Below are 26,544 nucleotides of genomic sequence, written 5' to 3'. Positions count from 1 at the left end.
ATTCAGGATTTTTCCTAGAAAAATGTCAGGAGGGATCTCTGGAGGAATTTTAGGAGTATTTACTGGAGGAATTCCTGGAGGATTTATTTGAGGAATTTCTGGAGAAATATATGAGGCTTCCTGGAGATATGTCTGAAAGAACTCCTCGAGGAATTTCTGAAGGAATTCCTGAAGGAATTTCTGGAAGAAGTTTATGAGGAGTTTCTGAAGAAATTCAGTAATGAATACCTGGAGAAACTCCTGAAGAAGTTTCTGAAAAAAAAATCTAAAGAAATTCCTGGAGGGTTCCCTGGAGGTATTCCTGGAAGAGTTTTGGAAGAAATTCCTTTAGGATTTTCTGCAGGAATCCGTGGAGGAATTCCTGAAAGATATCACTAGATTCATATTGGAGGAATTTCTAAAGAAATGTTTGAAGGAACCCCTCGAGGAGTTTCTAAAGGAATATCTGGAGGTATTTCTGAAGAAATTCATTATTGAATCCCTGGAGGAGTTCCTGAAAAAAAATCCTGGAGAAATTACTGGAGGAATCTGTGGAGGATTTCTAGTAGAGATTCCTCGCACAAATTTTGGAAGAGTTCCGGGAGACATTCTTTTAGGATTCTCTGGAGAAATTCTGGCAGAAATTCCTAGAGGATTTTCTGGAGAAATCCCTGGAGGAATTTCATGAGGAATTTTTGGAGGAATTTTTTTGGAGGAATTCCTGTAGGAATTTCTGGCGTTATTTTTCGAGAAATTTCTGAAGGAATTTCTAGAGGAATTTGTTGAGGAATTTAAAAAGGATTTTTTGAAATAATTCATGGATTCAGGAATTCCTGAAGAGATTCGTTGAGAATTTCCTGGATAATTTTCTGAAGAAACTCCTGAAGGAATTTCTCGAGGAATTCCAGGAAGATATTATTTAGAAACTCCTATAGAATTTTCTGGGGGATTCCGTGGAGCAATTCCTAGAGGAATCCCTGGAGGAAATATTGGGGGAATTCTGGCAGACATTCCTAGAGGATTTTTCCTGACAGAAATTTCAGGAGGGATTCCTGGAGGTAATTTTGGTAGAATTCCTGGAGTATATACTGGAGGAATTCCTGGAGGAATTATTTGAACAATTCCTGGAGAAATATTTGAGACTTCCTGGAGGAAGTTCTGAAGGAATTATTGGAAGATTTTTTGGAGGAATTCCTGGAGGAATCATGCACAAATCTTTGGAGAAATCCTGGAGGAATCTCTGTAGATTGCAACAAGGATTCCGATCAAAATGTTCTATCTAGGATTTCTGACATTCTTCAATTCTAGCATCACTAATTGTCCAGGATCAAAATTCTTTCACAACGACAATATTTTTTTCTATAATTGATAATTTTCTCGATATTCTCCATTGTATTTGATACGTTTATAAATTTTTATAAGAGTCGAGATAATGACTTCATATTAAAGTTTCGTAATGCCTTGAAATCATCACCATCCGAAGCCTTCTCCAGAATTCAATATGAAGTACTTGGCACCACAACATGTTGAAGCCCCTACTTGGGAATTCATATTGCGTGTAACACCATAATTATATTTTGCACCATGATCATACATATATTGCACCATTATTATGGTGCCCCCCCTAAGCAAGAACCCTGCGCACGCTAGTGCCAGATACAGGAGGAATACAGCGACAAACCATGGTACTACGGGCAAGACCTAAAAGGATACGAAGTACGACTAATCAACAGATTGATGACAGCACACAACTTTTCAAAAGCATGGCTTGCAAGAATGAAGATTGTAGAAGATCCGGATTGCGAACTTTGCGCAGAACCGGAAACAGCGGAACACTCGATTATTCACTGTCCGCGGTTCAACATCGAACGGGCTGAGTTTTCCTTCGATGGCAGATACGCAAGTTTGGTGGATATCTTCAAGAAAAAAGATATAAGCTTGTGCAAAGAAGTAGTTGCATTCGTTAAAAAATGCAAACTTGATCTGTGAATAGTGCACCAACGGTGCACGCATAACAACAGGGCATATGGTCATTAGTCACCGGCCCTCAACCCGAGTCGCGAAAACGGGCTCAAGCAGAAAGAAGAAGAAGAAGAGGATCAGAGCTATGTTAGACGCTCTCCTTATCGACTCACCGTTTTGCAAGCCCAATTGTGAGGCCACCATGCACGAATTATATACCGCAGGCATCTATTGATGAAGACCTGCAGCCGTTGAATGTTCTACACTGCCGTGAATCGCATATCAGTCCCATCTTTGCTGGATTTCCTATGCAAATGGGACAGATATGCGATTCGCGGCAGTACACTGATACACACCAGGTTTCACTGGCGTATAGCAAGTACAGATTTCACGTTCTAGTTGAAAATTCAGATTTTGGTGCGTCGACTAATCTGAACTTCCTAAGGGAGAATTTAAGCAGTAAAACAAGGGTGATGCTAGGTTTCCAATGCATGGCCAATTTATGAGTAATTAACTGTATCGATACTTTATTGCCCTTCAATGGCAATATAGTAATAGTATTAATGCGACATTCACTACACTAAGCATACAGGTAAAGTCACAATAATAACGCATCTAAATAAAATCGTATAATGAACATTGATTCACGACATCATTATGTAATAAATATTCATAAATATTCAAAGTGTTTCCTTGAGTGCCACTATGATAACACACTGAAAATAAATTACCAAAGTGAAAGTAAACGTTTAAACAATCCCGATTATTCGCTGACGATGACATTGACATTGACAAAGCAATGTTTTCGTTTGGATCTACCTAAAATTTATTCAATCATATTACACATATTGCGGCAGGTAGTAGGCTTTTTGTTGAATTAAATTATATTCTAGCAAAATTAAAGAAATTTTAAAGGCCTAGACCTGCCGCACAACAACCCATAAAACAAACACAATATCAAAAAGTAAGTATCAAAAGAACATAATGAATAATGTGAACTGTATATAACAACCCACAATGCCGTAATGCAAAGCCCTGCTGGAATTTAGGGGAATCACTGAACAGCGTAAACTGATTAAATGTCGCAATCACCAAGGCAACAATTGATTATTTCTTCCACAAGTTCATAAAACATTTCAATTATCAGATAATCACAGCTTACGCAGATATTCAATCTGTTTAGTGAATACCCCTAGGGTAGAAGCTTCAGTTTTGGCCAGCCCGGAGTTTTGGCCATAGTGCGATATTCAGCCTGTAACGATCTAAATTGGCATAAATTTATTTTTACTAGTAGATTCTAATATAATAATATGATTGCAGCTGTTAAAACCATACATTTTGATTAAAAACCAGAAGAAAAAAATAATTTTCCTTAAAAAATCAGCTCCCATATATCTATTTTGGCCAGGGTGCTTCTAATTTGGCCACTCCCATAAGAAATACACGTGATTGGCCAAAATAGAAACCAAAGCTAAGAATATGGCCAAAACTGCGGCAAGACTTCTATTTTGGCCAGTGCCACTTTTAATACAAAAATCAAGTATTGGCTTGATTTCTGCATTTTTCTAATAAAGTATAGATCGAAACCTTTCATTTAACACATTGGTAGTTTTCATTGGATTATTGGTTATTATTATAAAAATAATTTCCCTTAGACTGGCCAAAACCGGTGCCCGCACCCTATAATGATTTCTTAAAATATTCGGCATCAGATTTTACCAATGTTCCGTATTTCTAAGGTAAATTAAATTTGTTACGGTAGAATATTGGTCTAGCGTCTGGAAAGTCATGACTCATGAGGATAACTATAAGAAAGAAAGAAATTTTCTATTATTTACTACTCTGGATTCATCAAGATTCCTGAGAAGATTTAATGGAGTTGTTAACTATGTTACATATAAGGAGAAATAATTTAAAGTAGTTCAATAGTTTTAGTAATAGTTTTAGTAATTAGGTGTTGCTAAAAAAATTGAGGAATCTTATCTTAATTAATTGCCTACAATAATTTTCTATTTTAAACAACAGTTGTTAACGAGTTACTCGTTAAGAAACACTGTTAGTAAAGCGGCGATGCATTAGGAAGCAAAAAAAGTAATTCAAAAATACAGGGCTGTTACAAAACTGTCGATTTGGAAACCGCAAAATCCGCGCCAAGCCATTTGAAATCCGCGCCGAGGTCATCAAATCCGCGCCAGTACAAAACATATGATTTTGATGACTCAAGCTCATAAAAAGCCTGATTTTTTTCAATTTTTCGAGCATGTTGTTAGTTGCACTCCTGATGAAGATCATTTCTAATATTAAAACCGATTTTAACTATTATTAATCCATGCATCTTCCACATCAACCAAGAAATGTTGCAAACAGGTAAGTTTCTTTCAAACTGGAATAAAAAGTTTCGATTAAATAGTTCTTTGATTGCTGGTCAATCAGGGTGACTACTTTTTTACGAGAATGGGATTTTCTGTTCCCTGAAACAGTTCCAAAAATGAAGAATTTTTTGTAATAATTATAACCAACATTGTTGTAGAAATCCTGCTATAAAATCTGTAGTAAGTCTCAGAAGATCGTTCGAGAGAACTGCAAGAAAATTTTCAGATTTTTTTGTGAAGATACAAATTGAGTAGTTGATTTTAGCGTAATCCATTGATTAAATAAATCACCAATTCCAAAAGGAATAAAATCTAAGGGTGATATTTATTGGAAACATTTCATAAAAAATGTCAGGCAAATGTGCTCACCTTTGAGCAAAAGGTATGTAGAGAAGTATTAATTTATTAGAAATTTGAGATAAGAGTTTCTGCCCATACAACGACCTTGGAAATTCAGTAAAGATTTCAGCAAGAATGTCCTGCATAGGATTCCAAAAGCTTCATGTTTTCATGTAAAAAAATCCTCCACAATTCTACCAAGAAACCCTTCATTAACTGTGCTTGCTATTCCCCTCTCAACGAATGCTCCGATTGGGAATCAAAGATAAATTTTACCATTACAACAGAAGTTTATTTTTAGGATAATTCTACCAGAGTTTTTAACAAAAATCGTTTCGACAACAGATCTTCAAGCAACAGAGTCAACTACAAAACCAATGATTTTCAATACAAGATTCTTCTAATTCAATAAAAAGTTTATCCAGTGAGAAAGTTTATCCAAAATTTGCAAATTCCATAAAAAATAGATTTCAGAATTACCAAGAAACTCCAGGAATTTATGCAGAAATCTTGCCATGATTCAGTGTTTTCAAACCTCAGACATTACTAAATAAGTTCCGTCCAAAAAATTCTATCCAAAAATTTAGCCGGGTTAAGACAGAAATGACTTCAAGAGGTTGACTACGAAATTCAGAAGAGGAACTTCTCTGTTTTCAAAAATTGAGCGTTTAGCGCAGTGCAACTTATTTAGCACTCCAAGCTAGCGACTAATAACATAATTTTTACTCAATCACAAAATTCATAACTCCAATATGGAAATATTCTTTATTTATTCTGATTGTGTTGAGCTACATGGCTACATATTTGATGTAAGTGCATTTGAAAACCATTTCCGCAAAAACCGCGCAGAAATTAGCAAAAACGCGCCAAATCCGCGCGAAACGCAAAAACCGCGAAAAACGCAAAATCCGCGCCACCTGTAACAGCCCTGAAAATATTTCACCCTAATTTTTAGATTCCGGACAAATGGACCGCAAGAACATGCTGAAACTTCTGCTCGGAACGGTAGTAACCCTACACCTGGGATTTTACTTCGTCAAACCGCTCATTCTGCCTCCAACGGAACCCAGTCGGACAAATTCCTTACCGGAGAGACCTTCGTACCGATAGAATGAAAACAATCGGAAGATACCGGCGGCTGTGATATCTTGCAAACAGGAATAAACTGGCAATTTCTGATTGGGTTGATGATTGAGAGTGTAATATAATTGATGAAACAAATTTTGCGGAATTTTGACTTCCGAGATAGAGTAAAAAGAACTAGTAGTTCGTTAGTTCGGGTGGGAGTTTGAAACAGGAATTGCACCTTTCATCAAACTCCCACCCAATAAATGTTCCTCCAGGTTAAACCAAAAAAGGGACAATCGACGGGATGACTCCCTAGAAACGACTTAGACAAACCGGAATAGCCCCAACCGAGGTCATCACCACCGCCAGGCTCATCGTTCAGCGTTTCCTCCGAGGCACTCCGCTTTAGCTTTCCATCGCCACGGCTGGGGTCGGATCGTTTGGGGGTTGCGGCTGGTCATCGTCCGCCGGCGGCTGGCCACCACTGGGAGCTGCTTGACCAGCGGCACCTCCACCGCCGCGACGTACGATGTTTGTCAGATACTGGGCATTCTCGTGCTCCTCCAAGATGCGGAACTTTTCGTCCTTTCCGACGATCGCGATGGAAATGTTCTGAAATCGGAATGAAAGCGTTAAAATAAAGCTGAAGATCATAAAAATCTGCCTTCCAATACCTTATTGTTCAGCTCGACTTCGTTGGGCAGCGTGTCCTGCAGAGCCTGCACTCCGTGGCGGATCAGTTCCTCCTTGCTGCAGTCGGGGAACTCGTTCAAATGCTTCTCCAGGTACGTCCTGGCACTCTGCGACCTCGAGCCAATGGACATGGCCTTGCAGTCGAAAAAGTTGGCGCTCGGGCAGGTCTGGTAGATGTGCGGGCCCTGATCGTCATAGCCGGCCACCAGCAGCCCCACTCCGTAGGGACGGCGATCGTACCGCTGAGTGCAGACCTGCATCTTGTTGCCCACATTGGCAATCAGTCGTCCCACCGGATAGTGATCATCGTACGAGTACTTGTAATTCAGACACTCCTGGCGCATGTACCGACTGAGAATTCGGGCATCGGCCGTGATTCCGGCGATCGAAATTCCCAAATGGTCATCGATCGAGATGATTTTCTTCTGATAGCTGGAAAGTTCCGACGACGCACGCTTCAGAGCAATCAGGACGGCGTAGTCCTTGTTCTTGAGACCGACCGTGGCGGAGCCCAGCTTTACCGCTTCCATGGCGTACTCCACCTGGTGAAGGCGACCCTGGGGGCTCCATACCGTGACGTCACTGTCGTACTGGTTGCGGAACTGAAAACAGAGGTTAGAAATTGTTAGCCACGGAATCCAGGAAAATAACAAGATTTTAAATGTAACTTCGGAAATCATCAACCACAAACATGATAAATCACTTATTGTGCAACAATTTTGCTAGTGAAATGCGCAAATAACACAAAAATTACCATTTTAAAATCTTCACTGATGCTTTGTCACTTTTGGTTGGCCAAAATTTTGCCGATGACTTGCGAAGCGCCGATCGTTGTCAAACGAAGTTGTGTTAGCTGTCAAAACAAAGAAATACGGTCGGCAAAGTAGACTCAAAATGAGCAGGGCATGCATTATGCGCGCACGGCAGAGAAGCACCCCTGTTAAAATCTACACGGAATCACCAAACTACCCAGTTTGAGTTCGTTTATTGAAGAAATCCCGATTAGTCAAATTTGAGTAAAACGAGAGGTGAAAACGAAGCAAATCAAGGAACTTGTTCATTGAATTTTGCACGATGACGTCACGAATGAACGTTAGGTTCATTCATGTTCTTCCTGTCCCCTCAAACACGAATTTTGAAAGTCTCTGGTGGTTTGTTTTGATTCCCGTTCGTTGCCGTGCTCTTCTCTCTCGGGGAGAAAATTGCGGTTAAATTTCTATGCAAAACTCAATTGAACGATCAAAATGCCAAACAAAATGCCTGCGGAGTAGTGATTGATTTTCAAATTCCCCTTTTGCTAAGAATTTGCAAGAAATGTCAAAAACATTTAATATTTATAGGGCACTGCATGAAATTCTCTCCTTCTCTTTCACTCTTACTTAAATTTTGTAAACAACAAGGCCAAAAAACGTCAAAATCCCATACAAAATCTAAACAATGCAGTGCCCTATTCACTGAGCGAAAAAATATAACTATAAATAAAAATTATGGGTGTCATAAGAATACTTTATGAAAATTTATCGTGCTTGTTAAATATGACAAATTTCATAAGATACACTTATAAAAAAAGCACAAATATCTTAAAATGATGCAAACTGGATTCGATTCATTGACGTCGGGATCACTAATCTCGTATTCAATCCCAAGATTCAATCCCCATGTTGCGAAACATATATTTATAAAAGCCAAGCTCTGTGACGATTTTGCGTCATATGAAATTCATTCTAATCATTATGAATATTTTAAAGACCGTTTTATAAGTTAGATCTTATCGAAGACGGCTAATAACAAGACAGACACCAACCCTCTTGCTGCATATACTTTGGGAGCTACAAGCACACTAGCGCCAAGAACGACTTCAGGGAACAACATCATGAATGAGTGTGCATGCAATCTTAGATAATTAATATTTCTGGTTGCTTTCAAAGATGGATTTTTGATGCACTTCAGCTATCACACTATGTTTGTGCTCGGGCACGGTTGCCGACATCAACATCTTGAATTCCACATTTCACAAACTTCTTCCATGAGAAGAAACGCACAAATCTGCAAAACTACCCGCCCGGCTCCGATTCTGGGTGAGAAAAAAGAGAGAAAGTCTAATCGGAGAGTTGTCAGATGGATGAGAATCAAAACAAAAGCGGGGAAGAATCAGGCGAATCACACACCACGTGCTAATTTTTGACATTTCTCGACGTCAAACTGCTGTCAGACAGCCCGATTGCACTTATCGTCACACTTTTCAACCATCACACTTTCATACTGTGCAGTCCAATTTGGTGCGAACTGTGCAATACATAGATGTCCAACTAACGCATCGCAGTACGCATGTGAGTAGCTTCACTGCGTGTTACGCCATCTGTTAGTCGACGGGTGAAATAGCCTCCTAAATAGGGTGCGCATTTTTATTAACCTGCCCTGCACACTTGATTGATTTTCTGGAGCATTATCAGAGCAACATTAACGGCGGCTACTATTCGAGCAACCCGCGCAGCGCTACCATTTTGACTTAACCACCCCTTTCCACACCGGTAGCAATCAAATTAGTCACTCTGATTCGTATCGGGAGGGCTGTCATATTCCCATAACATTTTTAGCAGCGCAACTGTCCCGCTACTATATTTGGTCACCCACCCATAGCGCTACTATTTTGCGAACGCATCCAGCAGCGACCGGTAAAGTTTGCTGCAATGATGGAGGGCTGCCAAACGGGGTATAGAAGCGCACCGTTAAAGGTGCTCTCAGCTGACAGCTATCATAAACAAATCTGTTGTTCGTCAAATTAATTTGGGATGTCGGTTGATGCGTTGCAAAATCTTCTGACCCCGACTGAATGTGTAGTTCGAAAAGGAAACTAGTGTAGACTTCAACCAAGACTTCAACCTGTTAGCCCAGTTCTGATGCTTCAGGTCCCAAGACAGTGCAGTGTGGGCAATACAGGAGAGTGTTTGCCGGAGAGAAGGCCATTTCAAGCTGGTTCAGGGCTCAGGGCTGGAAGTGACATTTGGGCTGGTATTCAGTGTGCGTCGTCGTCCAGGCCCGTCTGGTCGAATGTACCCTAATTAATTCTGGGTAACCGATCATTGACTGGTTGATAGTGAACTGGGGTACCAAAGATTGGGAGTCAGTGCGACGCGGAGTCTACCAACAAGGGGCTGTCGGGTTTTTCCGATAAGGGCTTCCTGTAAACAATGCACATGATTTGGAACGAATAGCTACCAAATAACAGCATTTAAATAAGGGCATTCCTCTGATGTGTTACGCATTTTTTTCAAACAGTATTTGGCGTTTTAAGGGACATTAAATTTTCGATATTGCAATAGTAATTAAAACAGCCCAATAAAAATTCAAATGAAGACAAAAGAAAGGTTCAAACAAATTTATTACAAACAATAAGCATAGACATATGTCATTTGTATTAGTGCAGGACTCGCTACTTATTTATCCGATGCGATCTTGAGCTGCAATTCGATTGCAATTCACCAGCTGAATTTCTCTTGGCGTGTCACGCACTTTAGAACTTTCGGACGCTGGAGTATAGAAACATCATTAGAGCCTGCATTCAACTACACGCCGTGCACCATTAGGTACTTGGTGCCTCAGCCCTTGACCGCTTTGTCGTTCATGCGCAACTCAAGCACCTGTGAATAAATTATTATTAATATGTTGCAATTTTCTTAAATATTTTAAGAATCATCTACTTACGCTTAGGCATTCTTAAGGGATCCTTTTGAACGGGTGGAAACAAATGCAATTTTAAGGATTCCGGTGTAGGTGCTCGCACATCTTGAACTGTTACTGACAAAAACTTTTTTCAACCTGTTGCAATTGTTTGTTCATTTTGTTGGCTGCATTATTGGACTACTTGATAGATTTCTTAAAGCGTCGACCTGAAATGCGCAGGGCAGCTCAAATGTGTAGTTAACCCGTCGACCACCGTCATCATGTAGGCGCTGCTGTTTTGTTGCCAGCTTATATTATACGAATCAAAATAAAATCTACTATTGACTGTCAAACGATAAACTGCAACGATCGACGCGCCACCATCTTTCGAATAGTGGTGGGCGTAGGTACCTTTTTCGCGGTGTTGTTCACGGTGAAGCAACACCGCGAAAAGGGTACCTGTGCTCTCCAACATTCGAAAAATGGTGGCGCATCGATCGTTCTACGCTAGCGATTTTGCGGTGGGGTGATGACGTTTGGAGGCGAATAGCGACTACTTTTACCCGCAGTGAAAGATACGCGCGAGATAGTCGCCTAAGAAAACAGACCTGTCAATCATAGCGCTCTTTGATAATTCTTTGGAAAAGGTCGCCACATGGCCGGGTGAAGTGTTGACTACTGCGACTGCACGTGGCATTTGCACTGCGCTTGAATTTGGTCCATCATTGAAGGCCTTGGAAAATAGTCGCCATAATTGTGCTTTTCATGCAACGCACAATATTGTCGCGCTTATCTTAGATTCTCAGCAAGCTGCGTTCGAAACGCGCAGCCTCAGATCGCGCCAGACCGCGCACGTATGATTTGTACACGGTGTGCACCTTGGCTAAAACTGTTTTGCAGCCGCCGGGTGGAGCTGTCAGCCGCCGTGTACAAATCCAACAGGCGCAATCTTATGGCGGCTGACTCAGGTCAGCAGGATCTGAGTGATTCAGCTAGGATGCACAATAGCATAAGTGGGAAATCTATGTATTAATTATCTAAGATGCAATGTTACCATTTCCGTATACGTATCCACTTATCCGCGAGCGGTAATGGCGGCGACGAGCATATCCAACCGGTTCGGATTTTGACGTTTCTTGGGGGAAAGTCAAAACAGTTTCATTCTCCTCCTCACCTCTTCTCCCACCGTTCGGTGGCGCCAACCGATTGCGATCCCCAAGAAACGTCAAAATTCGAATCGGTTGGTTATGCCCGCCGCCGCCATTACCGCTCGCGGATAAGTGGATTGGCATGTACACGCACACAATCTTGTTTCATTTATATTTTATATGTTTATTATAATGTTCCTGTGAATCATTGAGGGCGCTTCGACCATGTCGCCTGAAACAGGGTGGGAGCTGTCTGTCTTGTTATTAGCCGTCTTCGATCTTATGGAAATCAAGCTTATTTTGGCTGAGTATTGTGCGTTTAGCACTAAATTGATTTCCGAAAAAACTTCATTGACTTCCGCTGCCTTTCCTATGCGTTAAACATAACATCGGAAGTAGTGCGCTGTATAGAAAACCAGATTTACTGTACAGCGCACTACTTCCGACGTTATGTTCAACGCAAAGGAAAGGCAGCGGAAGTCAATGAAGTTTTTTCGGAAATCAATTTGGTGCTAAACGCACAATATTGAGTTTCTCCTGTGTTGAATTAAACGAGTGTGTTTGATTGCCCCTAGGACCGAATCGAAGGAGACGCCCATGTCTTGTTTACCAACAGCCGTTTTTTTTTTTCTTTCACCGGTGCTTCGAATTCGCAAAAACGGCACAACCGCCCGAACAATTTCGCAAACGCTTCGCCTCCAGTTTGACAGATTGTTTGCCTGCGAGAATCGCGTCAGCAGCAGCAGCAGCAATCGGCGTTTGTTTCCAAATTTTCTTTTGGATTTTTAATGTAAAAACTGCAGTAAAAGTGGTGTTTTTGTAAAATTTTGACTACAACGGTGATTTACTTGGACAAATTGGGAAACCTGCTAGGTTTTTGGAGTGCTCGATTTGGAAATGGATCTTCTGTACACCACTCTGCGGAAGGGGAACGCCAACACCTTTAGCTTTACGGAAACGCAGTGAGTGCTGGGAAAGTTATCAACCATCGTCAACATAAACTTTAAAATTCTTTTTATTTTAGACAAAATTTCGAATTCCTTTGCAACACCTCGTCGTGCAATGTGCTTGCCTTCACCACGACCAACGAGCTGACGGAACCGTCCCCCATTCAGGGCTGGGGCTTTCACATCTATGTGGTGGATTTGAATGCTCCGTGGTTCCCGTACCGAGTCACCTCCAACAAGTATCCCATTTCGGTTCTGCAGTGGGACGTCCTCGGGCGGTACCTGCTGGTGGGGGACCGCAATGGACATGTGCAGATATTCGTCCAGAAGGACAATCTGCTGTCGGAGTGGAAAGCGCTGTACAGCGTAAAGTTCCCTGGGGAAAACATAATCGCAGCGGCATTCTTCCACAATGGGCGGAAGTTGAACTTGCAAACGGACAAAAAGGATCAGTATTTGTATCTGGAGAAGTTCCAGAAGGTTAAGTTCGCGGCCAGTGTGCGACAGTTTGGCGGTGTTCCCGTGGAAGGTGTGCTGATCGTTTCGGCTACGGGTATGCTCGGTGCGTTTGTCATTCCGCCGGAGTCCAACGCAAACATACAGAAGATGTTGGAACCGGTCAAGCTAGATCCGGTGACGGAGAGTTTGGCCGTTACGAGGAATTACTACACCACAGCTGCTATTAGCTATGGAAAGAGTGAGTATATGTTCATTTTAATCAATAGTGTGAAGGTACCTAGAAAAGATATCGAAAAATTGATTTTCGGTCATAGATTTACTAAATAAACGTTCCAGTTTCAAGTCTCAATCATAACATTATTTAAAAAAAAACTTACCATTTCTGTTTGTTTCAGATGGCTTTTTCCGGGTAGCAGTAGGCAATGGGGACTCCAAGTCCGCCAACTCTAGTATGATCCAATGCTTCCGTGTGGCAATTAAACAGCGTGAGGAATCCTTGGAAATCAGCAGCACGGCACTACCCAGTTTTTTCCTGGCAGAGGGAATGGGTAAAGATTTGAAAGATCTCCGCGTGGCTCACGTCCAGTGGGTGTTCAGCGAGGATGCCGATTCGTTGATTGTGGCCTCGAACCACACCGGCGGTGGCTGTTTCATTGAGCAGTGGGAGTTGACCGAGGAGTCTACGCCGATTCATAAGCTGTTCCAGAGCAGCAAGAACGAACCCTTCAAAACGTTGCTTTGGGTCAGCAAAAGCCAATATATGTACAACTCCAAGGTGATCAAAATCTGCACCACCAAGTTGAATTTCCTGAGTAGCTCGTTTATTTACCTGGCAATGAACGATAACAGCATTCACTGCTTGCAGAGGGACTCTTTGAAAAGACTGACTTGCACTAACATCGTGTCAATCCGTGATCCAAACGACCACTCTAGCAAGCAGATTAGACTGGGAATTAAAGTCGGGGCAATCGATGTCACCCACCTGGGTCACCTCTTCGTAACTTTGGACACCTTTGGGCAGCTTTACGTCTATCGGTGCAACTTCATGTGTCAAGATCAACTAGGAACACCGGCACTCATCGTTCAAACCGTGAATCTTCTAGAGTACTGCCTTGTCACCGGACTGGACTCGCTCGACATACTTCTGACACTGAAGACACAGATTCTGGAAAATGTTCTCGAGAGACTCACGGAAAACTTCCACCGACAGCCACCCAACGTACAACAGTATTATTACGTTAACTTCCTCACCATGAAGATCGCTCTGTATCGACTATCTATCTCTGGACAACAGAAAGCTCACGATTTGTCCAATTTGCTGATCCTACATTCAATACTGATTGCCTTTAAGAGTCTGTTGCGGCCCTCGGATCTGACCTCCCATGATAAAGGTCCCGCGGAGAACCTAGCCAGTAAGTATACTGTTTCATCAATCTTAAGATCTCATTTATTTTACTGTACGCTCCCAAACAGTGGTCCTCTCAGAATCCGTTCCAGACGTGGACAAAGTGCTGCTGAACGTCGAGGCAAAGGAGTTTACCATGGAGCGTCCCACGCTTCAAAGCTTGCAACAACTGATCCAATGGGTGGCCGACTTGGCGCTGAACATTCTGGCAAAACTGCCGGAGAGTCGGTCCTTCATGTCCAATAAATCTCAAGGGGTAAGTTTGGTTGTTCCGATGCGGTGAATGACGAAAAAGTTTCTTCATTGTAGGCGATTAATTTGTGACACGAAATCGAATATTAAATCTTTCTCAAACTTTTCCAACAGTACGACATCAGCAAGGACAGCATCGCACTCAACAGTATCCGCGAACTCCTCGTAATGATACGTATCTGGGGTCTGTTGAATCCACAGTGTCTGCCGGTATTCTCACGATCAGCGGATAATTTGGACATCCTGGGAACCCTGTTCCGCTTACTGACGAAGCTATCACTAAATCCTAACGAACCGGACGACCTTCTGCTAGACGAATGCTGTCTACTACCGAATCAGGTTCTCATTCCTCAACTGCAGTATGTTCCATCGCGAACTATGATCGCGTCCCCGCTGCTACCTCACGTTAGCCTTCCCGTTATGGTGAGTAATGGAAGTTTGTATCTGATCATTGACAATGTTTTGAATTGTGACCGTCATCTTCAGTGCGACTACGGTGTGGAGAACGAATCGCTCAAGTTCTGCCCGGAGGTACCGATCGTCGAGGGAGGCCTCTCGAACGATAATGTGATCGATTCGGTGATGTACCTGCAGTTGGGCCGGCGGCCACCCTCGTTGCGACGGTGCACCCGGTGCGGATCGTGCAGCAGTGTAATCAGCGTGGCCAAGACGGCCGCCATGAAAGCCTGGGAGCAACGGTGGATCGACAAGTGCCGGTAAGTGTCTAAATCTTCTGAACATTGCTGTTTATAGGACACCTCCAAGAGTTTAATTTTTTTTACGAGATGGGATTCCTAGAGGTATCCCGGAGCTCTTGGATGAATCCCGGAATTCTTGGAGGAATTCAAAGAAAAAAATATTTGATGAATTTTAGAAAGAATTTCTGTAGGAATCTCGGAATGAATTCATGGAGAAATCCCGGAACGAAATTCCTGGAGGTATTCAAGAAGAAATTCCTGAAGAAATCCTGGAAGTCCCGAAAGTATTACAGAAGAAAATCTTGGTGAAGTTTCGGAAGCAATCTCTGGAAAAATCTTTGAAAGAGACCCTGGAATCTCATTAGGAATTGCAGAAAAAACTCGGTGGAAGATTCCCTAAGGAATCCCAGAAAGAATTCCTGGAGTAATCCCGGAACCAACACATTTCGGAACTGAAAGAAACTTGAAACTTGAAGAAATCCCTAAAGCAAGCAAGAAAGCGAAATGTCTTTCTCAGAATCCCACATTTCGGGTTCACCCAGAAACAATTGAATTGGTACAGCCTAGGGCAATGCAAGCCGTGGTTGCTAACGAATTTTTTGATGTTTTGTGACCATTTTGTTTACGTTCGGACTTCAAGAGATTTCTTCCAGAATTTCTCAAGAAGTCCCCGGAATCCTCCAGGAATTTCTTCCGAGATTCTCCGAATAGGTTCTTCTAGGATGTCTCTGGATTTTTTTTTTGGGCTTCCAGAAGGTATTCCTGGAAATTCTAGCAACTTCACCCAGAATTTTTCTTGGAGTTCTTTCGGAAATTATATCAGAAATTCTTACCGAGATTCCTTCAAAAACTCCTTGCAACAATCCGTAAGGATTTGTTCCTAGAATTTCATACGAGGTTCTTCCCGGAGTATCTTCGGGGAATTCTTCAGGAATTCCTTCTGAATCCTTTTCAGAAAACCTACAAGATCCCTGGCAAGAACTTCATTCAGTATTCCTCTAAAAGCTTCTCCGAGATCCCTCTAGGAACTTCTTCCGGTTTTTTTTTTTCGAGAGCTACTTCTGATTCAAGTATTTCTTCTGGGATTCCTACAATAATTTCACCAGGTAATCTTTCTGGGATTTCTCCAGGATTCTTTCGGAAATTCCACCCAGGATTCCTCCTGGGATTCCTCCGGGAATTTCTTCTGGGTGACTGTCAGGAATTACTCTTCAGGATCTTCTTCCGGGATTCCTCTTAGAGCTTCTTCTAGGAATTCTTTCAGAAACTGATTCCGGATTTCTTAGAGAACTTTTTCCAGGAATCATTGAGGAACTCTTTTCTGGTTTCTACCAGGTGCTCTATCAGGTATTCCTGCAGGCAGACCCTTCTGGAATTCTTTCAGATGTTTGTCATGCATGGACATCCTCCTAGAGTTCATTATGAATTTTTGGAGTATTTTGTTTATGAAATTCCTCATGTAGTTTCTGTAAGATTTTCTTGAATAAACACAGGAAAAAGCAACTTAGTTATAGCTCCGTCCTAGAGGAATTCAAGAATAAGTTTTTGGAGAAACCACGAAAGGAATACCTGGAAGAGTTTCAGGAAAATTTAAAGTAATTCTAGAAGGAGTAATGAAGGAATCTCGAAATTAATGTCTACAGAAATCCAGAAATCTCTGGAAGAATCTCGGGGAACTTCCTGGAACAATCCTGACAAGAGCTTTTGACGGAACCCCAAGCGGAACCTCTTAAGGAATCTCAGAAAAAAAAAAAAACTCATGAGAAAACCCCAGAGGGAACTTCTGAAGGAATCCTAAATAAAATTTCGGACGAATTTCATTGAGAGCTTACGGTATCCCAGAAGAAAGCTCTGGAACAAATTCGTGGACAAACCACGAGGGGAGTCCCGGATGGAATTCTTGTGGAATCCCAGAAGGAACTCCATGAGGTGAGCCACCAAGCCACTATCAAGTTATAAAACAGCACACGCACGCATACCCCCCATTTTGAGTTAAATCCAACCACTCATGATAAGCTGGCGATTTTTTTTTTTAAATCGAGAGCTGAAGTCAGCACAAGTCAAGTGGCGTTGTGCATTTATGTTGACCCTCAGAATAGTAATTTCAACCGCAAGCCGTCTTTCAGTGTAGTAATAATAATAATAATAACTACACAGCTATTCAGGCTGATCGGGAAAAGAAGTTAACTTTGATGGTCAACTTTCAACGAGCCCGCCTTGTCAACCAGTGGTCGTATAAGATTCTTATGCAATTCTTATGCAAGATCTAAAGTGGAGGCGATATGCGTACATTTTACATGCGCCTAAATGGAGGCATGCACGCATATGGCCTCCACTTTATCATCTTATGCAACATCTTATAACATTATACAAGGCGTGTGTGTTTTTCGGAAGACGTGATCAAAGTTTGCTCGCGATTGAACGCAAATTTCTATGTTATTTCAACGGTTTTATTCCTTTCACGATCAGTGTATCATCTCGTCGTGTACATTTTACAACGCTTCAGTGAGTGATACTTGTTCAGTTGTGATTAAACCTTCAAAATCTGCCCATTTATACCCGGTGGTTGGCGGTATATGATCTTGATCCTCGATCAATAGCGCTCCATTGCTATTCACCATGAACTGCGAAAAGTGTTCGGGAGCCATCCACGAAGTTGACATGTATGCAGTGTGCGAAGTAGAAATCCTCTACATAGAGATGAGCGGAAGTTACACACGTCGATTCGGCAACGCTGTTTGTTTTGCTTACAACAGCTGCCAACACTTGCTACAAAGCTAGATGTTCAAACTTTGTGCGTGACTTCGTTGTGGTTCAAGTTGTTTTGTTTACATTTTCTAACTATGGTAGAATTTTTTTCCAAAATTTTGTTGAAATAGCGGAGCAATCGAAGAAATCTGAAATTCATTGCAAAAGTGTTACGCTAATCATATCGGCAGAAGTGAAGCAAGAAGCAGCAATGGAAGTTTTTTCGACAAGTTCAGCAACAAAAGTGTCGTCATAAGCATGAGCTTTTGAAAGCAGAATTAATAAATTTTTATCTTTTTAATAAACATACATATGCCGCCAATTTCTCGATATTAAAAATAAATAATTTTTATTTATTTAGTTCCGATTGCAATACCGTTCAAAAGACGCCTTCCTACGAACGATAAGCATGTTCATTTGGCTCACACTTTGACAGTTCTCTCTGCACGATTGGCTCACAATGGCCGCCTCCGCAGATCTCTATAATGTAGGATTACTAGTGCGAAGGCAAGTGTGGTAAACGCTTCCATACATCATGTGTCGGTATGGACAAAGACCAATGGAACGCTTTATTCAACAACGTCATATGGCTGTGTGAATTCTGTATGACTGATTTCTGCAAATACTGCGATCGGCAGCAGTCGGTTAATGTTCCCAATGCAACTCGATCCGTAGATGAGGAGATAATGGACTTGAAATACAAAGTTGCAACGATATGCGAAACGTTAGCCACTATTACCGCACCTAAGCAGCCCTCGTCAGATGGAAACACACAACGGCATTCTACTCCTGTGTCGTCGCCCGGCTTTCGTGGAGAAACTAGTTCTTCGTGTGTTTATTTTCACGCAGATGGATGTAGAGCTGATGAGCAGCACCCGCAGACCGACAACAATACTTTTGAGTTATTCCTTACGAATATTAATCCAAATGTGTCAGAGCATGAAATAAGCCTAATGGTATCTCGATGTCTTGGAACTAATTCGAACGATAATTTAGACGTAAAAAAATTAGTGTCTAAGCAAATTGATAGTTCGAAACTTGATTATGTATCTTTCAAAGTAGTGTTGAACGAAAATTATAGAATACAAGCTATGAGTGGTACTACCTGGCCAAAACGAGTCAAGTTTCGCGAGTTCGTTAACCGATATAATGATACATGGAGGCCCTAGTTGATGCAACTTTGATTACTTTTAACGCGTAAATTATGTTTCTTGAATTGAATGTGTGTATTTTTGTATGTAGTATTTGATACAGCCACAGACAAACAGACGTAACAGCTTGAACGATTTTCATGGAAATCCATCGCCCAGGTCACACTACCATCACCTGGTGGAAAAGATGCACGAATTACTGTGTTGTGCCATATCATCAACAGAAGGCGCTAGTGTGAAACGTCAAACGCATAGAAAAACGATGCGCGCGCCTCTGGTCGTGAAATCCACAACTTTAAAAATTTAAAATGATCGTTATAAGCGTGGTCGATGGAAATTTCAAAAGTGTTACGTCTGTTTGTCTGTGGTACAGCGTTTGAAATTGATATGTTTGAAAATTATTGATGTAGTTGTTTTTAAAGACTGCCCCAGAAAGTATGGACGCACCTAGTCTTCAGTTGTCTGAGCCTGATCGATGGTTCTTGTTTCGGGCTTCGTTTTGGCTGTTTCTGCTTACTATAGGATCATAAATTCAAATGTTCTTTGCCACGATGAACATTGGAATTCGGAATGGGAACTTTGTGGTCATACCTCGTTTTGTTTAAGTTAGATGATTTTTTCTTGTGCTCAAATACCTTCATTATTTGTTGATCTAAAGGAGAGTTGAATAGATCTTTATTTTTTTACCAATTTTTTTCCCATGCTAAAACGTGTTATCCCCACCGTGTTTTCTGATTGCTGCTTGCATGGTTTTCTCACTTACACCCACCATATTTTGCTCATTTCCTAAATGACCTTTCAAGCTCTGTACATCGTTTGTGCACATTTTTTCGATGATGTTCCGCTGAAAGTTCATGTATTTTGAAACTAACTGTTGGAATCACAAAAAATAGTGGTGAGAAAACAGGTTGACCAACAGGATGTAGCTTTCAAAAAAAACTAGCCATCAATAGTTTTGAAATGCCAGTATTTTCTTACTGCGTCCATACTTTCTGGACCGGTCTTTATATGGTTTTAGTTTGTAATTTTGTATCATTATACGTTTTTAATGTGTTATGATGTAATCTAGTTTTTAAGATTTCATTGAGACCAATTAGGTCAGATGGATATACAAATAAATACAAATACAAATACAAATCTTTACGATTACTGCCCAAGTAACCACAAGCATTATATCATAACATTAATTCCATCGTATTATAGTTTAGCTAATGCAACATAACTTTTATTTTACATCTGTCAAGTAATGAAGCGTTTAATCTACATTATGAAAGCATTGAAGCATTACGAGATTTTGACAGTTCTGTATAGTTCTATAGAGCCGTTGTTAAATGCTTCATTGCATTACCATGTTAAAAGCATTATAGCAATCAATAATGCAAGCATTTATTACTTTATATGTGCCTTTACTAAAGCTTCCATCGTTGTAAACAGAAAAATATCGCTCAGTTCGAAAAAAAAAACTGTAAAACACTTTTAGAAACAGAACCATTCAAAACAAACCAAAATTTTCATGGAATGCTGCGGAGCACTTAGATTATCATGCGCTGATGTTGCTGTGTGAAAATTTATATTATGTATGGTTTTTTGGGTTTCTGGTTGGGACATGAAAATAATCAGATGCTGAGGGAACAAAAATTATGTGGGGTATCGGTTTCCTTGTTTAACCCGATTTCATAAAAGGAAGAATTGAAGCGCTGTTTGTATTGTTTCTTATTTATTGTATTTTAGGTAGAAGTGAGCACATATGAAAACAAAAACAAAAAAGAATCAACACAGACGAATTTATATTCGAGAGTAACATAACTGATGGCATTCAGACCCTGGCACATTTTTTAGAGTTGCTGAAAACACAACTCAATAAGGCACTAGCTAAGTATACTTTACTTTATGTTGCACATTTTTCCAGGTGCAAAATACATGGTATCGTAGCATACAGCATTAGCGCGTCCGAGTTTCATCGTGGTCAGTTTCAGCAGTCTAGGTTCAATTCCCGAAATACAATAAAAAACATCAAAGTGAGAGTATCGGAAGATAAAAATAGATAGAAAAATGATAAACATACTTTTTTTCTTTTTTGACACGATGCATTAAGTGTGCATTCCATGCGATTTGATTGCATTAGCTATAAGGTACAAGCATTTTATATGCTTTAGCAATCACCACAGTAAAGCTTGCTGTAAATCAACAATAGTAGCGCCACTTTCGACTTTAAACCTACTTTAATGGTGCCTATATGACAAAACAACTTTATATCGCATGTCATATAATACACTATAAAGCGAAAATAATGCTCTATATAAAGCGTCATGGTTACTTGGGTGGTTGTCTGGGCGAACAGCCCTTGGCGTGATCAGACATTGTGGTTGTCCGACATTTCGCGGTAAACCATTTCGCGGCGACCCATTTCGCGGTGAGCCATTTCGCGGTATGTACCATTTCGCGGTTTATGGTTTCGCGGTGTGTACTGTTTCGCGGTATGCCATTTCGCGGTACATACCATTTCGCGGTTTTCCGTTTTGCGGTTTTCCTTTTGGCGGTGGGTTTTTGTTTTTCAAAAAACTTGATTATTTTTAAGCTTTCTTCAGGAAAACTCGTACGCCACTTAAATCTCAATTGAGAATGGCAAACGTTCCAAAACTAAAAAAGCACGTAAGGACTTTTTTTTGCGAGTTGTATATTCCTCCTTCTTATTGAATAGGCTGTTCTTTCGAGTTATCTTTTCAAAACATTTGTTGGCACAAATCAATCTGATAATGTTTTCATCAGGTATTTTTCCTTCTTTTAAACATAGGCTGTTCTTTCTAGTTGTACTGGTCAAATAGTTGTTGGCATTAGGCTGCTAATATTTTCATGGTATATTTCCCTACTTTATCACATAGGCCGTTCTTTCTAATTACATTTAATAAAAATTTATTAGCATTAAGCTGTATACTTTTTCATCTATTAATTTAGCTTCCTTCAAACATACTGTTTTTCAAAGCTATGTATTAGTTTTTTGCATCAAACTCGAAGCCTTTAAACAGCTATTAGTTAAGATCAAGGTTGCAACCAATCTTAACTTACCCTTTTTAGTTTCATAAATTGTTCTTCAAAGGCACGCACTCCAATAGACATTCACACATATAGTTAAACACAATTAATAAATATTCACCCTTCTTATTTCCATGAGGTGTTCTTTCGGGTTAACCCTAGTCGTGCATTGGGGTCATTATGATCCAGACAGGCACGCTGAGCAAATACTACGTCAGCGGGGTGAGCATCAGCTAATGCACGAAGAGGGTTTAATACACAATAAATGGCAAATATGAAACAGGAACAATTAAGTATATTTTTCTTTTATTAGAGTTCATTAAAACATCACATAAATACATTCTAAAGTCTAACATAGTTATTTTACTTATTTTGTAAAATAAGAGCGATGCTTTGGATGAATTCGAAAAGGGGCATGTCTTCGATCTCTCTCCGCAGTAACGTTTTCTTCAACTTTTCCTCCTTGATTTGCAGCTTAGGATTCGGCCGCTGCAAGACGTCGCCTTGCAAATTCTGCAAATACTTCGCGGACGTTTCGTGTTCTTCCTGCTGGAATGCTCGCAACACTTCATAGAATTTACAATGAGTCCTATCCTTGAAGAGGCCCCCGTACTTATTGTGCCATCCTTCAACTGCGTTGGACGTTCTGGGCATATCATTCTCCGTGCTCGATTTCACCGACCAGAACTCCGGAGCGAACCGCGGTTTGCCTCGACGCCCACTGCTTTTCATCTTACCAAGCACGTATGTTTTTTCGAAATAATCGAAAACGGCTTCATTGTGTTCGGTGCTGAAGCACGGATAGCAGCAAGGCCTTGGTCAACTTCTTGCGGATCCAAGAAGGCTAAGGCCTCTGTTTGCCTGAATGCCATTTGGCATTTGACTGATTTGGCATAAGAATTAGCAAGACCCAGTTTTTGGATGTGTTTCCACATATTTTTTGCCAGATGAAAGTAGCATCAGGACACACGCTGGCTACTGCTTTGATTCCTGCAGCTTCAAAATCCGTTAGCACGATCGGCGGATCAATTTTGATTTTGAATTGCTTCGCCGCTCTTTTCAATAACTTGAATGCTTTCTCGTATGTAGCTTCTTTCTTATTTGGAAGAAGGAAGTACAGTCAGGTTTTTTTTACCCGGGGGATAAAAAAACCGCGAAAAAAACCGCGTAAAAAAAACCGCGTAAAAATAAACCGCGTTAATTCAAAAATCCGCGTAAAAATAAACCGCGTTAATTCAAAAATCCGCGTAAAAAAAACCGCGTTAATTCAAAAATCCGCGTAAATGAAAACCATGTTTTATAAATTTAACTCATTAATTTCCTTCTTAATTTTATATTAAAAAATGAACTCAACGAATTATTTTAAGACAACATTTTAAGATTTTTGTCTGTCACTCAAAATTTCTACAAGTTACACAAACTGCCAAGCTATTGTTTAAAGGTTTAAAGCTTTTACAATCATTGATGACGTCAAGCCCGACATCAATCTATCATTCACCTATTTTTATTTTGGCCACCAAACCCAACATGGACCCAATACTTGGTCGATGTTGGTCCAACAGTGGCTCAACATTCGATAAAAATTGACCCAACTTTGACCCGACATTCGATATTTTTTCAGTCTGGCGGAATTTTGCAGGGTTTTCTCGTGTTTCGTGCCCAGCTACTCATTAGAGTGACAATGTATTCAATTGACAAGGATTCGCTTCTCATTTGATAGGTGTCCTGACTGAATGATATCGTTTTGAACATGAATAGAAGTAACAATGTTTGAAAAGATTTGTTGGCTAATGTTCAAATGAATGAGATGAAGTTTTGCAACACTGGTTGTTAAGACTCCATCTCACAGTTGTCGCATAAGTGTCGAAGTACAGGCAGTAAATCATGTTCACTTAACCTTCCGTCACTCGCGCGGTTGCCCACCACCGTCAACACCACGCTTATTACTGAACACGAAAAGCGAGATTATTTCAACATGTTGTACAAAATACAACAGCGCGATTGCTCGAGGATTGGTAGTTAAAGGTCACAAAGCATTCTCAGAAAAAATTGGGATATTCCAGGTAATCCTAAGTGTTCTGGAACTCAGTTTTTAAAGTCTATGGCTATGATAGTAGTTTCTCAAGCTGAAAATAGTAACTATACATAATTAGACAGGGTTTAAATCAATAATTATTCCAAAATAGTTTTAAAATATTTCAAATCAGCCAATTGAACAGCCAGAAATAGACATAATAGACATAATTATCTGATAGATAGATACAATAATAGATATAATAATAATCTCTGGACATAATAGATTACAAATCGTAGATTTGTACAATGAAAAAAGTTCATGTAATCTCAAGAAAGGTTTGGATGTCCTTAGACATCTCAACAGATCTGATGCTGTCTATTAAACTTTGAGATGTTCAGTAAGTCATGAAAGATTACAAGTCGTAGCTTTGTATTATGAATGAAGTTACCGATACACCCGTAGACTTTAGGATCTACACTCCAGAATATTTTGGATGACCTAGGATATCCCGACTGATTTGAAACTGTCTATTAAACTTTCAAAAGACTTACTGGGCTTGATAGATTACAAATCGTTGCTTTGTATGATGCAAGAAGCTACCGCTGCACCCGTAGACTTTAGGATCTAAACTCCAGAATAGTTTGGATGACCTAGGATATTCCGACTGATCTGAAACTGTCTATTGAACTTTCAAAAGACTTACTGGGCTTAATAGATTACAAATCGTTGCTTTGTATAATGCAGGAAAATACCGCTGCACCCGTAGAATATGAGATCCAAACTCCAGAACAGTTTGGATGACCTAGGATATCCCGACTGATCTGAAACTGTCTATTGAACTTTTAAAAGACTTACTGGGCATAAAAGATTACAAATCGTTGATTTATATGATGCAAGAAGCTACCGCTGCACCCGTAGACTTTAGGATCTAAACTCCAGAATAGTTTGGATGACCTAGGATTTCCCGACTGATCTGAAACTGTCTATTGAACTTTCAAAAGACTTACTGGGCTTAATAGATTACAAATCGTTGCTTTGTATAATGCAAGAAGTTACCGCTGCACCCGTAGAATATGGGATCTAAACTCCAGAACAGTTTGGATGACCTAGGATATCCCGACTGATCTGTAACTGCCTATTTAAAAGACTTACTGGGCATAATAGATTACAAATCGTTGCTTTGTATAATGCAAGAAGTTACCGTTACAGACGTAGACTTTAGGATCTAAACTCAGAACAGTTTGGATGTCCTTGGATATCCAGAAAATTACTCTGCATCATATTCTACCTTTTTAATGCTGTTAAGCGCCAAAACTATAGAAATATGTAGAAAAAACTCTATAATAATGCTTGGAAGAATTCCGGCTTAAAATTAAAAATCCACGTAAATGAAAACCGCGTTAATTCAAAAAACCGCGTAAAAATAAACCGCGTTAATTCAAAAATCCGCGTAAAAATAAACCGCGTTAATTCAAAAATCCGCGTAAAAAAACTGCGTTAATTCAAAAATATGCGTAAAAAAACCCTAATTAATCCACCTAGCGGTGATGGCGCCTTTCTCGTGCTTTAAAATATCCTTTCAACAAAACTCGAGCGACATGTTGATGACATTGACATAAATACAAAATGGAAACTGCTTGCTAAATCTACTCAATATGGATACATTTTATATTAGCATAACATCCAATATTCAGAAAATATAAGACAACGATCCAAAACTCAAACCAAACAAGTGTCATGAAGCCGCAAAATTTTGAAACGTCATTTTAGATTTTCCGGTCATCATTTTATGACTCCGGATATCTACCCCAACTAAACTAACTTGAACATTGAGACACCATCTTGGATGTTCTGGTATTAATTTTTGGACTCTGCACCTAAAATTACATAAAATAGTCGCTGTATTGAATTTTGGCATGTCATTTATGTTTTTCTGGTTACCAGTTTTGGACGAAGACCGGCATTCTTCCCCATTCAAACTATAGTCATATTGCAGACCTTGTGAAACAGCGCACAGCTTGGGTTTTCTGAGTACAAAAATTTGAATTCTGGGCATATTTTCATACAAAATATACCCATAATGCAAGAATTAAAAATCCTATAAAATAGGCACTAACTTGAATACTGGGCCATTATCTTGGATACTCTGGTGGACTCCGAACATATTTCCCATACCAAATACACTTATTTTACATAGTTTTAGAGCTCAAAATTCCTTAAAACAGCCAGCATCTTCTGTTGACGCGATCAAATTCTTATTTTTCCATTCAACGTTGACCCGTTCTGCTATAAATTTACACCTTAGGAATCTGAAATGGTACGATTTGATGAGATCGCTTTAGTTTTGTCTACATTTTGTTCTCATATATGAGAACTTTGACCTATTTGTCACTGTTGTGGATACCTAATGTTTATCAGGCCATTAAAGAAGGCCACGATTTAATTTTTCACATGAACTTTGGTTCTGCTACACAACAGCTAGTCACTAATGTGAACTAAGGCTATTTTCTTGCTAACCGTTCATTAGATTATCAAAAAATCTGCGATCTGATGTGTCGTATGTATGGGTTTGGTTCATTTTTATAATTGGTAATTTCCGGTGGGATAGCC

The 26,544-nt window shown here is 40.2% G+C and overlaps 2 protein-coding genes and 1 long non-coding RNA gene across 3 annotated transcripts in view; 2 read left to right on the top strand and 1 right to left on the bottom strand.

The window, feature by feature from the left end:
* Positions 1–2,708: 2,708 nt before the first annotated feature.
* Positions 2,709–5,873, top strand: LOC115258641 (uncharacterized). Its single transcript, XR_003893726.2, has 2 exons — positions 2,709–2,905; positions 5,608–5,873. It is a non-coding gene; the product is annotated as an uncharacterized LOC115258641 (long non-coding RNA).
* Positions 5,874–5,964: 91 nt separating this feature from the next.
* LOC109429097 (proteasome subunit alpha type-1) lies at positions 5,965–7,308 on the bottom strand. Its single transcript, XM_019704940.3, has 3 exons — positions 7,168–7,308; positions 6,395–7,015; positions 5,965–6,332 (listed from the first exon to the last, which is right to left on the bottom strand). The coding sequence occupies exons 1-3, from the start codon at positions 7,168–7,170 to the stop codon at positions 6,126–6,128; spliced, it is 831 nt and encodes a 276-aa protein (XP_019560485.1). The 5' UTR covers positions 7,171–7,308; the 3' UTR covers positions 5,965–6,125.
* Positions 7,309–11,929: 4,621 nt separating this feature from the next.
* Positions 11,930–26,544, top strand: part of LOC109429119 (mediator of RNA polymerase II transcription subunit 16) — a 72,674-nt gene continuing 58,059 nt past the window's right edge. The window contains exons 1-6 of the mRNA XM_029876773.2: positions 11,930–12,186; positions 12,249–12,868; positions 13,026–14,042; positions 14,104–14,291; positions 14,402–14,710; positions 14,774–15,003. Of these exons, the coding sequence (XP_029732633.2) occupies positions 12,122–12,186; positions 12,249–12,868; positions 13,026–14,042; positions 14,104–14,291; positions 14,402–14,710; positions 14,774–15,003 (2,429 nt within the window). The 5' untranslated portion in view covers positions 11,930–12,121. The remainder of the gene's footprint in view (positions 12,187–12,248; positions 12,869–13,025; positions 14,043–14,103; positions 14,292–14,401; positions 14,711–14,773; positions 15,004–26,544) is intronic.

Source organism: Aedes albopictus, chromosome 2 (assembly GCF_035046485.1).
Source record: "Aedes albopictus strain Foshan chromosome 2, AalbF5, whole genome shotgun sequence".
Lineage (NCBI taxonomy): Eukaryota > Metazoa > Arthropoda > Insecta > Diptera > Culicidae > Aedes > Aedes albopictus.
The sequence above is the reverse complement of the archived record's forward strand: the minus strand, read 5'-3'. Positions and strand labels throughout refer to the sequence as shown.